Consider the following 14,406-nt stretch of genomic DNA (forward strand, 5'->3'; position numbering starts at 1 on the left):
CCTGGCAGACGGAGGGCGGCAACGATCGACTCTAACACCTTAAGTGCATCGTAGAACGAGGAATCAATTGAAGACGCAGATAAGGTGATCCGAGGTCGACAGTATCCAACATTTATCATGGACGTTTCCAAATACTTTCGCTAACGGCGTCGCATTTGTGTGATGCAACAGTTTCTCACCAGCAACGCGTACGCAGAGAAAAGAGTTTCTTTGGATTTCGTCTACGTCTCTGTTTGACTTGACTTTATTTAATATAAACAACATAATTTAATATCATATATCATTTTAGAGGCTAACAATTATGTCACGCTAAATTGGAATATTTCTTATCCTTCCGTTTCGTCACAATTTCGGAATAAAGTATTTGCTTCCCTCCCAATATTACATGATATGTGAAATTATCCCCCTCCCTCCCCTCGCCAGCAGAATAAAAAAAAGTAGCTTATAACTATATTGTTGATAATAATTATTACAAATTACATGCTATTATTTTTTCTACAAATAACTTTTAGGCATATAATATCAAATTAATTATTTTATTTTATAATTTTGATGAATAAAAATGGTTTTAAAAGAATAAATAATAAAAAAATTAATATTTTGTTTCAATTAAATGAAGCATTTTCTTACATTTACCAATTTGTCCTTACATCAAAATTATTCGTAGATTTAGCAAAATAATTCAGCGAATGGTAATTAGTATTACCAACAAATCGTTTTGCTGCCCATATAATAACTGACAGATTTCGTTGCGACAGCATAACATTTGCTGTGCCAACAAATGGTTTTTCCCCGTATGTCTGTGACGAAAGAGAGGATAAGAAGCGACTGTTCCTCGTCGTAATCTAATTCGATCATTTTCGCGTAACTCGCATCCCGACGGTCGCGCTCCATTTCGCCCGGCGCAACTATTACGCAACTGCAACGGACAGCTTAAGTTGTGCAACGGGCGCGGCGGAGGCAGGTGCATCGTCTTTCGCCTTTAATAACCAATCCGTACAGCCGTCAGAGCTTTCGAACTTGCCACAAAAGCTCAGTTGTTCCGCGGAACGTCGGGAGACGTAAGAACGAATTCGCGGATCGATAAGCGTTCGCGATTCTCTCGCGAGACTCCGCCAATCGAAAACCGCGATGCATAATATCGCGAATATTAAATTTCTCCCCGTCTGTCCTCTTTGTCCCCCCCACCCCCTTCCGCTCCTTCTCTTCCTCCTCCTCCTCCTTTTCTTCGCTTTTCACGCATTCGCCGCCGTCGCCGCCGCCGCCTTTTGCCTGGAAAACGCTTTCTTTAATATATCCTCGGGAAATATCGGCAATAATCGTTTTTGAGCTTTAGCATTTCGCGAATGCCGGCTGGTTTGCGTTGATAAGTGAAACGTCATGCGAAATCTGCAGAAAGACTGCAGAGTTTTTATGTTCTCTGGAAATAGTAGAAATATTTCGTTCCCGTCTTGTGCGGTACAGTTTGCGAAAGGGAAGATAGGCTGCAACGTTCTCTTAGATTTTTTTTGGAGTTCCTCTACATACCCGAGTCGACATTTTGGTCCTGTGTTAAACCTTTGATTCTACAACACACTAGGAGTTAAGATAGCAAAATAGGTGATTACAATTGAATTTCAATTGTAACGATATCATCATACCCCTACTTTGAACCTGATGATGTCTTAAATTTCTGTTTTCGCCGTTGTTTCGTCTTACCGTCCAGCTGAAGACCAAAATATGTAATCGCATATAAAGCAAACTCGACGGCGCTCAGATTTATATAAAGTTATTTATGACAAAACGTAAATATATTCTATTTATGAAACTTTTATCCGATATTCTTTAACGACTATGTTATAAATAGGCGAAAAATAAATATTTTTAAATAAAACAATTTTAACATTTTTTTTTTATTTTTATGCTTTAAATGCCTAATCTACATAAATTATGTATATTCAGAAAATTCTTACTTAATACTTCTCGGATAATTTCCCACCGTCGCGTCAGATGGGGGGGGGGGGNTGTGAAAAGTTGATAAATGCGATATTCGTAGGGGAATATAAAAGAGCCGGACACGTAAAGGGGGTTAATTTCTCGCGCGGGGCAAATAGCTGGCGGGGTGTAGCGAATGCGTCGGTACGCCGGGCGTGCCGCAAGGCGATTGCGTCGGGACGCCGAAGAACGATAGACGGCCGATTGAAATGCAAATGGCGGCGGTCGACGTTATTTCGGCGTGTACGTGCCCCGGCGAGCGCGCTTGTTTCAAATTCGATCGCGCCCTTTCCCCCCTGGGTGCCGAGAGACACGCGAACAAGCGGCGTTGTTACAAAAATCCCGCTATCAGGCCGCAACCAACACCGACGTTGCCGTCGGTGTCGCCGTCACGCGCGGATAAGCCGTAATTTCAATTACGTCAAAGCGCGCGCCGCCATTTTATGCCCGCGACGGCTTGATCTGCGGGATGAGAGTTAATGATGCGAAGGATTAAAAGGACCCGGCTCGGGCGAAGCATGCGTAAAAGAGGAAACGTTATTAGGAGAAAAAAGGACAGCGATAAGATTAGCGCGTTTGTTGCCTGCCTTTGTTTCGCCGCGGTGTTATCCGTGCGAAGAGATATCGAGGTACCTCCCCGAGACCTTCCGCGGGATATTTTCCCGGTAACGAGGACATTTTTAAGAGATTTTGTCGTTAATATATGATATCTCGCTCCGCATTCTACGTCGAGCGCTCTTCTCGTCGTTTACGTCAGTATGTTTTCTTAACTTTTCTTGGAATAAATTACACGGACGTGACTTTTTTTATTTACAGCGCCGAATGCATAAGAGGCCGAGATGAAATCTGCTCGAAACAAATTGCAGCATAAATTGCTTAGAGTTGTGCCGAGAGCAACATTTTATCGATTGTTATTCCTCGAAGTTTGATCGGCGACATGACGACGTTCAAAATGCGACTCGTTACTCCGCAATTAAGTCCATCCAAAAATATTCATTAAAAGGTACATCAACGTAGGAATCGGTTTGCGTCCGTAGATAATTGCTATCGTATCGATGTGTAAAGCGTATTGAGAATTCGTAAATCTATTTGAGAATTTTGTATTTGGACGATATTTCGATAACAAGCACTTCGATAAAGTTTTGCAGCGCAAAACACGGTGGTGGATATCACGACCCTCATAACGCAGCGGCAATTGACAAAGCTATTGCTCGAAAATTCGTCGCCATATTGTACGCGTCAAATCTCCGATCGTTTTTATCGGCTTGGAATTTTTTTTTGGTTGCCGCGCACAATCGGCCGAGCACAATGATAATTCACGCTATTCGATGATGCGTGCGACGGCCGAAAGACAGACCAGATAACATGGAGCACCATTCACAACGCCCGTTGTTGGTTAGTAATCGCAAAAAACGCTTTTCCAAAATCTTTTTCAAATCCGCACCCAGCATCGTTTCATACAATTGCACTATGTGGAGAAATTCACTTTACAAGTGAGAGAGAGAGAGAGAGCCTTTTTTATTTTATTTCTTATGGCTTAAAAAATTAGATTTCGCGGAAAATTGTTCTCTAAAATAAAATATTGATAGCATATGTGAAGTTTCTCCGATGAATCTCTGAATTAAACCTCAAATCTCGCAGAATAATAACGATAGACAATTAACTGAAGCAATAATGACGATTATTTTTGACACAAATGGCACTGTGGGAGAAAATTTCTTAATATCTATCATTGAAATTAGATTGAACATGATCTCGAGAAGTTCAAGGTATTCCTTTATTGTAATTTATTTTGAAGGCTGGCGAGATATTTTACCAATACCACGCCACACCATTCTCTGCATTCCATTCGTATCGATCTTTAGTTCATTAATTTCTTAAAATATTTACGATATCAATTATCGAGTTCAGCCCGTTTATTGAAGATGACAAAGAAATTAATAAATCGATTCCTTTTCCATCTTTTTCGCTTTAATAATTCTGAGGAGTAACATGATCTTAATTTTTCAGCTTTATAATCTTTTTTTATATCCAACTTTATGTAATAACTCCAACTTGTGTAACCATTATTCAGCGAATAAAAATTCCCTTTATTTCTCACATTATTATACTTCCATTCTGTATTAACAAAACTTTAACATAAAGTAACATATATGACAACTTATTTCTGTCTTTACATTCGGCAAATTTATGCCAAATAAATGATAGGTAGCCCGCCGTCAGCATCGCGATACCGTACCTCCATTCTGTTCATCTTTGCGTTTCGATACATAATTTACGACAGCGCGATTGGAGTTGGAAAGAAATTCAAAAGAATCGCGCAGCTTCGTGACTGGAAACGACGAAAGTAGGTGCCCGCGGAACGGAGGGCGGACGGTGGAACAAAACTTTTGAGACTTTGTCATTTTTATCGGCAGTCCCGATATCCACGTCTCGTGATTGGCTCGCGAAACTTTTCTGATCTGTCTTCCGGTCGAGAATCTCCTCGGTTTCGCTCGCGGGGCTTACCGCACGTAAATCACGTGCACCGTTCTAGACGTTCGTTATACAGAATATGTAAAAATTGATGATCCGAATTTCGGATAGATGCTTATGACATTTCTCAAAATAAGCAAGGGGAAATGAATATTAGTTATGTTATTGATCGAATCAGTAACGAATAGCGTGAGGAAAATGTGAGACCTCATAAAGAAAAAAATCCGCATTGCAGATTCGTTATAAATATTTGAAATGTATCTATATTATTATAATGTACGCTTTCTGACGTACTTTATTTTTGAGAAATACTACGCTCAAAGATTGGACTATTAAACGTTGCACATTCTGTATAAGCCTCGCCCAACGTGAGTTCTCCATTCTCTTCGTCCACGATTATAATAAGGGTCTTAACCCATAGATTACTCGTGCGTCGTGGGTCGCATATTAACATGTCCAAGAGAATATCACCATTTTCTCATCTTCTTGAAATTGATTATTTTTATGCATACTTACCTTTACACAAACTTCTAAAGTTTCCTGATTCTTCTTCGTCATAAATATACACGTACATACACATATACAAATAATTCCACGTAACAATGTGAAAATTTATAATCATGGGAAATACTTGAATGAAATAACTTGAATGAGAAAACTTAAATAAAGTCGTAATTGTAAAGTTTAAATTAAACCGTAAAAGTTTTAATATTAAATTATAAATTATTAAATTATTATTAAATTATCCTTGTGCGGTGAAAGTAAAAACATTTCTTATTCGTAAGGAATTTTAATTAGAAATCTAAGGCTGAAATATTATATTTAGGCAAGCAAAAATAAACTTAAATTACTGCGAGGGCACTTCATATCGTGGAACCCGGAGAATTGATACAGTTCAGAGCTCGAAAACACAATGAAGAAATTCCTGCATGATGAAATGATCTTATGAGATCGGGTGAAAGACAACCAACACCGTTCGATGTTCTAACCGCTCTCTTTTATTTGGTAACTCATCGATACATAAACTCATTCTAAACTTAAAGAAAGTAAAGCAAAAGTAAATCTCGTCACATTCTGGTAACGACTCGCTCTAAATCATTATAAAAATACACATTTCACGCGCGAACGAATCCGCCAACGAAATTCACAATGTTTAACTTAGCTTGTCACTGATAATCGCGTTAATAACTCGTTAACAGTTGCTTACGCATGTTTCTGCGAGTTACGCTCCACCGATCCGAAACGGGCGCGAAGTCATTTGCCGTAATCATCAACACTCTCGCCGCCACTCTTCCCGATGCCAAAGATTAGACTGCATATCACTAGCGCGTAACTTATAAAATATTCATTATAATATATTTACACAGTTTATCTAATACTATACACAGACAAATGGAAGTTTGAGAAAATTAATCACCGATAGTCCTAATCATTTCCAACCTAATCTAACTCCCTAGCCATAGAGAATCACTGATTAGCGTAGTGCAACGTTGTCGAGAATTTTGGACAGACACACAATAAACGAGCGATTGTCAGTAATCGTCATGGCGGCGAAAGCGTTAAATAATCTATATACACGAATGAGCCCGCGGGCAAATTACGAGGCGTTTGAAAGACTCCGCCGGTTCGGCTCGAGAAGCGCAAGAAGCGTTCGGAGAATGACAAATGGAGACAATCAATGATACATTGTTTCGTTGATATGTCTACTTAATGCCTAAATCTTATTATTGTACGTCCACCCTAGACAACACTCAACAATCTCGATGGGAGACACTCGAATTTATACAGAGAAAGAAAATCACAGGCCTCTATAACACACACCAGACCGCCATATTAGTCAAATTTGCGATACAAGAATTTACCAGTAGTAAAAATATTATTATTGTTATTATTATTATTAATATTATCGTTATTAATATTAATATTATCGTTTCGTTATTATTACAGTAGTGAAAGGAAATTGCTTATATAACAAGTATCGAGAAGAAGAAACAAATTCAGGAATGTGTGATACTCCAAGATGTAGAAATGCTACGAACGAATTTCTGAATATAGAGAAACGGTTTTTATTGTTTCGTCGGTGACACAGATGGTACATCTTGCAGCAAATTATGCGGATGAAAGAAATGGCTAATGATTACTTACATTGATATATAGTCTGGTGAAGTATAGTATGTTAATATACTTCAATATGCTATAAAAGTCTGTGAAGAAAATCCATTCTTACATTCTTCCGCAACTTTGTGTCAAGGATAGAATTCCTTCGACGCCTGATTTCGTCGTTTCTAAATCATTTAAGGACTCCAGTGACAGATAATTGCTAATATATATTTAATTTCCGAGTCGACACTTTCGCTTGTAAAATTAAAAGAATTCTCGAGTGCAAATTTGCAATAACCACGAGCATAGATCGTCTAAATTTGGCTTACAAGGATTTTGTAAACTTTTACAGGACACCTTGAGACTTTGGAAAACTAAATTTATGCAAATCCTTACACCATTTGTAAACTCTAGAATTGATGATTTATCCAGATACATAAATTCTTTAATTCTTTCATTCTTAGACGCCGTGATTTGTATTGGACGCTGCCTTAACATTTATTTTGAATAAGTTATCAGTAAACTTTAGTAAAATTAAATTTACTTATAAACGTATCATTAAAAAATTAGAGTTTGACGATTGTAAAAAGTCATGGATTCTTTGATTATTAAATCCTCCAACAGCCTTTATTTTATTTTTATCTTTAGGGCAGAAGAGTCATGGATCTCTCTTTGAGAACAAGAATCACGAAACTTCATCCTCCTTTCTCCCGATGATCTCTAAATAGTTACACTTTTCATCTTCAACGTGAAGACACGAATAATCAATTTTAACATGCAATTCGGAGAAACAAAGAAATCAGGCTGCACACATCGACGCTCCTTACTATCTTAGGTTTATCTGCGTTAAAGGATACGAATCGTACAAAACAGCTAGAATGGCCGCCCATTGATTTATGAAGGAACCTGCTTCTACTCCACGCTCGCGTTCCGCTCCTCTGATGAAGTTTCGCCTAAAGTCATAAGCAACGCCGAAGTGGTTCAGAACGATATTTTTTGACGAACCATACACCACCTAAAAGTTTGCCCGGCAACGACTGTTGTGCAAATTTATCGCGAACGTATGAATCATAATTCATACGTCCATAAAATCAAAATGTTTAAGGAATTTCGTGCAACAATCGTTTGGGCAATTTTTTCGATCGTGCAAAAATGGATCATTTTTCTAGATTAGCATCGACACACTTGGTTCCCTCGATTCTGCACACTAAACTTCACCATTTGATATTCTTGGAGGGGAAAACAGCTGTTTGCTCCTTTTTTCCCAGTTTTCGCACGTAAGCTAACTCTTTCATTTTCTACCTCAGTTTCGTCGCGCATTGTTATATCAAAACTTCACTTTTACATTTTCGCGCAACTTCAGCTGTCGTCCCGGCGATAAAAAGAAATGTGAATGTGCGCGCATCGCCAGACCGGGATCTTAACAGTGCCGAATTCAGGAATTCAAGAACGCCGGAATCCTCTTTTAACGCGAGGACATGAAGACGAAGGATCCTGAACGTAAGTCAGCCTCGCTTCTCGCCTCGGAACGGTCGCGAGGAGGATATTTCCATTTTGTCTGGCTGAGATCGATGGCGATCGCCTCGCGGCTCTCGAGTACAATTCCGAGAAGGTATTTTGGCCGAGAAACGCGCAGGATATTCCAACTTCCGTATACTCACTCGAGGCGCTTTGACTGCGGATTGGAGGGGGAGTGACATAAATATCGTCTTACCGAAACGAAACACGTTATCTCGGAAAGTTCTCGCCAGAAGATCAAGGGAGTAAACTCCTTAAGTTCTTTCCAGGTGTTCCCAACTCCGCGGACTTTGGTGCGACACGCGCGACTTTTTTCGGAAAAAAAACGAACCAGAAATCTCGGTGTAAAATTAAAGTACGTGAGGTGTGACACTCACCGCCGAATATACGACAGTCGATTCTCGGGACCGTTTCTCTACAATACCCGACGACTCCTCTTTCCACAATTGTCCGAGTGCGATTTTTATACTTTCAGATTTTATATCTAAAAATGAGACGATCGTAATCCGCTGAATGTCCGTTTTGATCTCCTTACTTCTCAATGTCGGAATGCAAATTTAAACAGGCGCGCCGCCGAGCATCGATCTCCGCCGGCGAAACGATCCTGTCAACTATCAGAAGAAAATGATTGTATTCTCTCTCGTTACGACCGCAGTGCACGTCGGTCATTTTGATGTCCACGTATTGCAGGAACCGTTAATATCACACATTGATTCATTGATATTTTGTGCATTTTCGTGTTACAATCGGTTGTTACTTCTTTCGCGAAACGAACGCCTAACGACTACATTGTGCAACACTTAATATAACGCGTTATTGCGATATCTGTGTTGTAATTCACAGAGGGTCAGTGCGTAATCTCTTATAAATCTATATCCCAGCGATTAATCAAGATATGGAAAACAATCCTGACGGTGACCTAATTGTACGAAGGGATCCATTGTTTGCGTGATATGACTCTTTCAAGGTGGAGTTACTTTAATGATATGTTTCTTCCTCTGTTCGATCTACCGTAAATTGAACCGTGAATCGGAAAGAAAGTGCGAAGAATCCGCTGTAAGCTTAAAAAACCGTGTAAACTCTTCAAGTCTTCGAGGGAACTGGCAGGTCGAATGCCAACGGGCGGCTCATTGTTAGATAATAACGGCCGTGTTTCCACAGTGCGATTAACGCCGGAGTCCCGCAATTACATCGACACAAATGTGGCATTAAATGTCGCCGCGCGTTTCCTGGAATATTACTTTCAAATATTACGACATTGTGACGCTCTATAGTGGATTCTATCGTGGATATAGTCTCAATTCTGTCGTAATATAATATTATATAATATTAAATGTGATTATATATGATTGGTGTCTAAGGTCACGTCAAATGCACACAACGTGATAACTTGATGAGGATTAGATCTTAGGACCGGGTGACCGTGTCAAGCGCTAAACGCACGATGGAAACACGGGCCTTATCGTGATTAGTTTCTACTTTCGTAACAAGTACGCTTTTCACTTAAACGTCTCTCGACCATGCGCGCAGAGTTACCACGATGTTTAAACGACGAAGGCAAACCCTCCGATTTTACGTCGCGAAGAATGTTGTGTTAGTTTCGCGAGATCTCTCGTCAAAATGTCATACAAGAAGAATGTCTGTGTGGAATATTGAAAATTGATGGAATCGATCGAAATAACAGACAATTTATACGACAATTGACTAAGTGTCAATATCTGAAGTTCGTCAAACTAACAGGGTTTTCATCAGTGGCCTATTTCCATTTGTTTCCAAATAATACATTAACGAAGATATTAAAGCACAAATTGACAAAGGCGAAAATGGCATGTAAATCATCTGCTAAAATATCGTAATTTAATTAAAGCGACTTAATTAAATTAATTAAATTAAAATTAAATCTAAATATTTGCACGCAATAAAATCGAAGCCCTTACCCGGGCGTTTTATTGTTTGCAATAAAATATTTGTTCCGCAAATTTTATTAAACAAATAATTTCTGATGAAAACAAATAGTCAACACAATTGAGAGAGAAATTTTGATTTAACATGAATGGTTTATCTCTCCGACAATGGAAACATTAATTTTTTTCTCTTTTTTTATTTAACAATCATCGATTCTACAACTGCGCAACATTATTTCCCGGAAGCCTGACTGCTCAAATTACATTCGCAGGCCGTGTCTCGTCATCGTCGTTTAAACAATCGCTTAAACAACCATGCTCATCTGATTTACATGCTCGTTACAGAAATCGCAACACCCGACACTGTATATTTATCGATAATCTGCCGAGTCAGTTCCTCGCGATTAGACTTAGGGTTAGGTAAGTAGTTAATTAATTAGTTACTTAGGCGCGTTGATTAGCGGCGTGGGTGTTCCTCTTCGTTTCTCCGTTCTTGTCGTATTTTCTTCGATATATCGTCTCGTGGATGGCTTCGTATCGATTATCGTTACGGGGAAAAGCGAGAAAAGGGACTGCCGTCCGATTTTTAACGACCGTCTCGGGTCGACGGACACGATTTATCGCGATCGAGCTTCTCTCGGAGATCCTCGCCAACATGCACCATCAGACTTATACAACCTTTCCTTTATCCCGCTTGTATCTCCCTGACGAGACGCTGGGATCCCTGGACCGAGTCCGAGAATTCTGGGATATGTGCGATTTGGAACTTCGGATCCTCAGTAAGGAAAACTAGGCCGTTGAGAGACTTTTGAACTTCGGACACTTTTGGAGCTTTAGACACTGGATCCCGTCACCTCGGAAATTTGTTGGAAATTGCGAACGCTTGGGCTTTCGAGAATACCTGACACATTAAATGCTGGAGCACGCGGATATAACTTGCAAAGTAGGATATGACCCTTGAGGATTCTAAAATCTTCGGTTCCCGGCGTGTTCATTTTTTTTTTCCTTCTTTCTCTAGCGCTGTCCCCAGCAACTAGATCTTACATTCGCAAATACTAGAATCTAGATCGATGGACTCTTAAATCTTAAATATTTGATACGTGGAATCTTAGATTTCTCAGCCTTTGGAATATTATGTACTTGGAAAACACTTACACTGGGACTGTTAGATCCGTTTCTCATATTATAGAGCCTCCCAATTGTGGAATCCTCGGACCGTTACTCACGAATTCTTTATTCTACCAGTCGTTTCTGAACTTATTATCTTACTATTAACCCTCTCTCACTCCAAATCCCTTCCTCCTTGATTTCCAAAGCTCCAGAACCAGAAGAGGATGCACGCGACGCGGAATTTATCCGTCAGGACATTTCGTGTCTCATCGAATCTCCTTACCGTCGAATCATCGAAAAGAGAAGCCCCCCCTTTCCCTTTCGCGTCGCAATTCTTTCTGGTTCAGTGAAGAAAGACGCTGGTAACGGACCTGGTAGTGTGAGGAGGGAGGTCGGGGGCCTCTGTCAGGGCCCCCTCGTGCCCCTATGCACTCAGACCGAGCCGGTGAATTTTCGCCGAGAGGAAGTTGTGCAAGACGAACACGATCGGTTTCGGACAGCTCTCTAGGTCGAGCTCCTACAACAGGATCAATCAGTCCGTCTTATTTTCAATGGGATAGCTAACAACGTACGAGGGCCTTAAAGTTTCTAAAGGGCTGCATTTGGAGAATAAGGAAACTGTTTTGTGGGAACTGGAATCAATCGGACGCTCTCATTCCCCGATGGAAAAATTGATGCGGGAGACGATCACTACGAGACGATTCTATAATATTTGATCTTATAGGACCTAACGAGAAATTTAGGTGGAAATAATAGTTCAAAGGAATATGTTATTTGACACAAAAATATTGAGGAACTTGTTTGATAATCCTGTTTGTTGAATCAAAAATCCATTTATTTATTCCATTTCAAAAGACAAATTTGTTTCAATTAAAGAAACTTTATTAAGTCCAATGAAACCTTTTTCTCTGTGTAGAAGCTATATTTATTTTATATATACCAAAGCTAATTTAAAATAATATTTTATCTAACTCAAATAGAATGGATGAAATATAACCGAAGAAAAGAATTGATTAATATAAACGACATTCTCAAAAAAATATACGATCCTGATATCTTATTCTTTGAGACACTACAATCGATCTTTTTGATCTCTATCGTGCTTAAATCCGTGTCTATCAAGTACTCACAATTTCGCCGTCTTCGCCTCCAAAATCGAGCCACAGAAGACGGGCGCCGTCGTCCGAGGACATTTTCAATTTGTCGAAGGATCTTCTCCAGAGTGGCGTGGGCGGCGATCCAGGACTCACGCCATTCCCAGCAGTGCCCCGCGTTCCGGCGGTGTAAAGCGCGAAACCTTCCTCATGGTTGACAACTAGCTGACAGGACTTGCCCTGCCACGTGCAACCTGGAACACGCGAAGTATCATAAAATTAAAACAACGGTTAAAAAAAAAACAAAAAATCTTTTTTAATCGAACCTAATTGAACTTGTTCGAACTGTATATTTTATACGCTGCCATAAATTTTGTTATTTATATTTTTATATTTTATATAACCATTAATGATGAATAAGGTAGAGTAAAATGTGTGAGTTTTCCTGGAGTTCGATTTTAATAAAAATCAATAAAATCTGAGAATGTTGAGAATGTAGAGAATGAGATTTCTCTTTTTTTCGGATATTACCCCATTGCTGCATATAAAATATGTAAAACCATATTGCTTCAATTCAATTTCCTGCAAAGACTATCTTTTTATGAGCCAGCCTGTATATGTGTTTCTTTCCTCGTCACGCGCGTTTCTGCCGCATCGGTATCCACGATTCTTTATCATCGATGAATTCGACGCGAGACGCGAACAAAAAGACGCGTATGAAACGGGCGAAGCATTCATCTCGATTTATTATTGCCGTTCGTCGTCGCTGAAAAGAAATTAAAATTCATCGAACCGAGCGCAGAGAACGAGAACAGCAGCAGCGTAGATGTCGTCCGTCTCTCTCGATCCTGCTATACGATCTGAGTAGGAAGAACTCGGGCTCGCCATTTATTTCTGAAGTATTTCACTTTTCCTCTCTAGTTTGGCAAAATTATAAATTAGCTGACAATTTTTTTCCAAAGAATAAAATAAAATCTCTAGAATAAAGCGATTTGTCGTCTACACGATGGCCTAAGATGAAAAATAAAGAGATGAAATTTATTCAGATACACCACTACCGAGTATTCGAATACGGTGATTTGCATATAAAATATTTGAAAAAAAAGGCAAAATTATCTGATAGGAGATCATACGATTGAAATAACATCATTAACAAAATGGATACTACCCGGATGTAATTGGCAATTTTGATTCCGATCGTCCGATTACTTCGATCAATACTCGAGTACTCGGATAACATTTGCAGACACCGGGTGGATACTCGAGGACCCGGATACAGAAGCTACGCGGTTTATACGAACCGCACACCACCGCCGACTACGTTTCAGATTACACCATTGTTTATGTGAGAAACAACATTCGCATTCAGCGTGAAAACAAAGTGGCATGATGTATTCCGGAATTTTTATCTCACCGAGTTGCACCCCATTGTCCAACGCGACACATCCCTTCCGCCTCTCCGGTACATTTCATTCACTACCGAACCTTTTATCCTCTTCTATTAAATTAAGGAAGGAATTAGACGAGACCGCCGGTCAAAGGCGCGAAGATACTTACGGACAGTGTATTCCCGCAGAGAGTGAGCGGCCGCGTGGCAGCCTTGAACGATCGCCCGCGCCCAGGCCGCCAGATCTCTTCGCGTTTCGGCCCGTAAGTGATGCGTGATCACCCCGTCGATCGTGCCGACCCGGACCGCGAACGTTGCCCCGTGCTGAGTCGAGCCGCTACTGCTGCTCGCCGCTTCGTTCTGTCGCGTCGGCGAGGAAACCAGCCTGGAACGATCGGATTCACAGTCGCATCTGAGTCTCTGGATCTTCGCGGAGATCGAATGTGCGTTCGCATCGGATTGTAAAATACACCACAGTGCGTAACGCTTAAAGCCGTTTGCGCCGGATGCGCTGTTCATAATGCCGAGTCGATAGAGATCGGTACCGAGCCCTGGGAACGAAGATTGAAGATTCCACGAAGATACGAAAAATCGCGGCGGGGTGTCGGGTAAAAAGCGGCGACCTTTATCGGGCCGATCGAAGCGCCTTGTAGCGAGTCACGGCATGGATTCATCCCCGTCGTCTCTTCATCCCTCTCCCAACGGGGAGGTAAATTACCTCGTCATCCGGCTCGCCTCGCTCGTAAAATCGTCGCGGCTTTATTGCATGTGGGACGAAGCTGCAGCGTTCACCTGACACGGGTTTGGCCGCGTATGCCCCCACCGCCCCTCTGACCTCCTCGAA

At 40.5% G+C, this 14,406-nt stretch overlaps 1 protein-coding gene across 2 annotated transcripts in view; it reads right to left on the bottom strand.

Annotated features, from left to right (window-relative positions):
• Positions 1-5,441: 5,441 nt before the first annotated feature.
• Positions 5,442-14,406, bottom strand: part of LOC106745071 (beta-1-syntrophin) — a 242,550-nt gene continuing 233,585 nt past the window's right edge. For both annotated transcript variants that reach the window (XM_014620338.1, XM_014620337.1), the window contains exons 6-8: positions 13,733-13,947; positions 12,212-12,429; positions 5,442-11,598 (exon numbers count right to left, since the gene is read on the bottom strand). In XM_014620338.1, the coding sequence (XP_014475824.1) occupies positions 11,506-11,598; positions 12,212-12,429; positions 13,733-13,947 (526 nt within the window). In that variant the 3' untranslated portion in view covers positions 5,442-11,505. The remainder of the gene's footprint in view (positions 11,599-12,211; positions 12,430-13,732; positions 13,948-14,406) is intronic.

This window comes from Dinoponera quadriceps, unplaced genomic scaffold, assembly GCF_001313825.1.
Source record: "Dinoponera quadriceps isolate SergipeBrazil2010 unplaced genomic scaffold, ASM131382v1 scaffold717, whole genome shotgun sequence".
Lineage (NCBI taxonomy): Eukaryota > Metazoa > Arthropoda > Insecta > Hymenoptera > Formicidae > Dinoponera > Dinoponera quadriceps.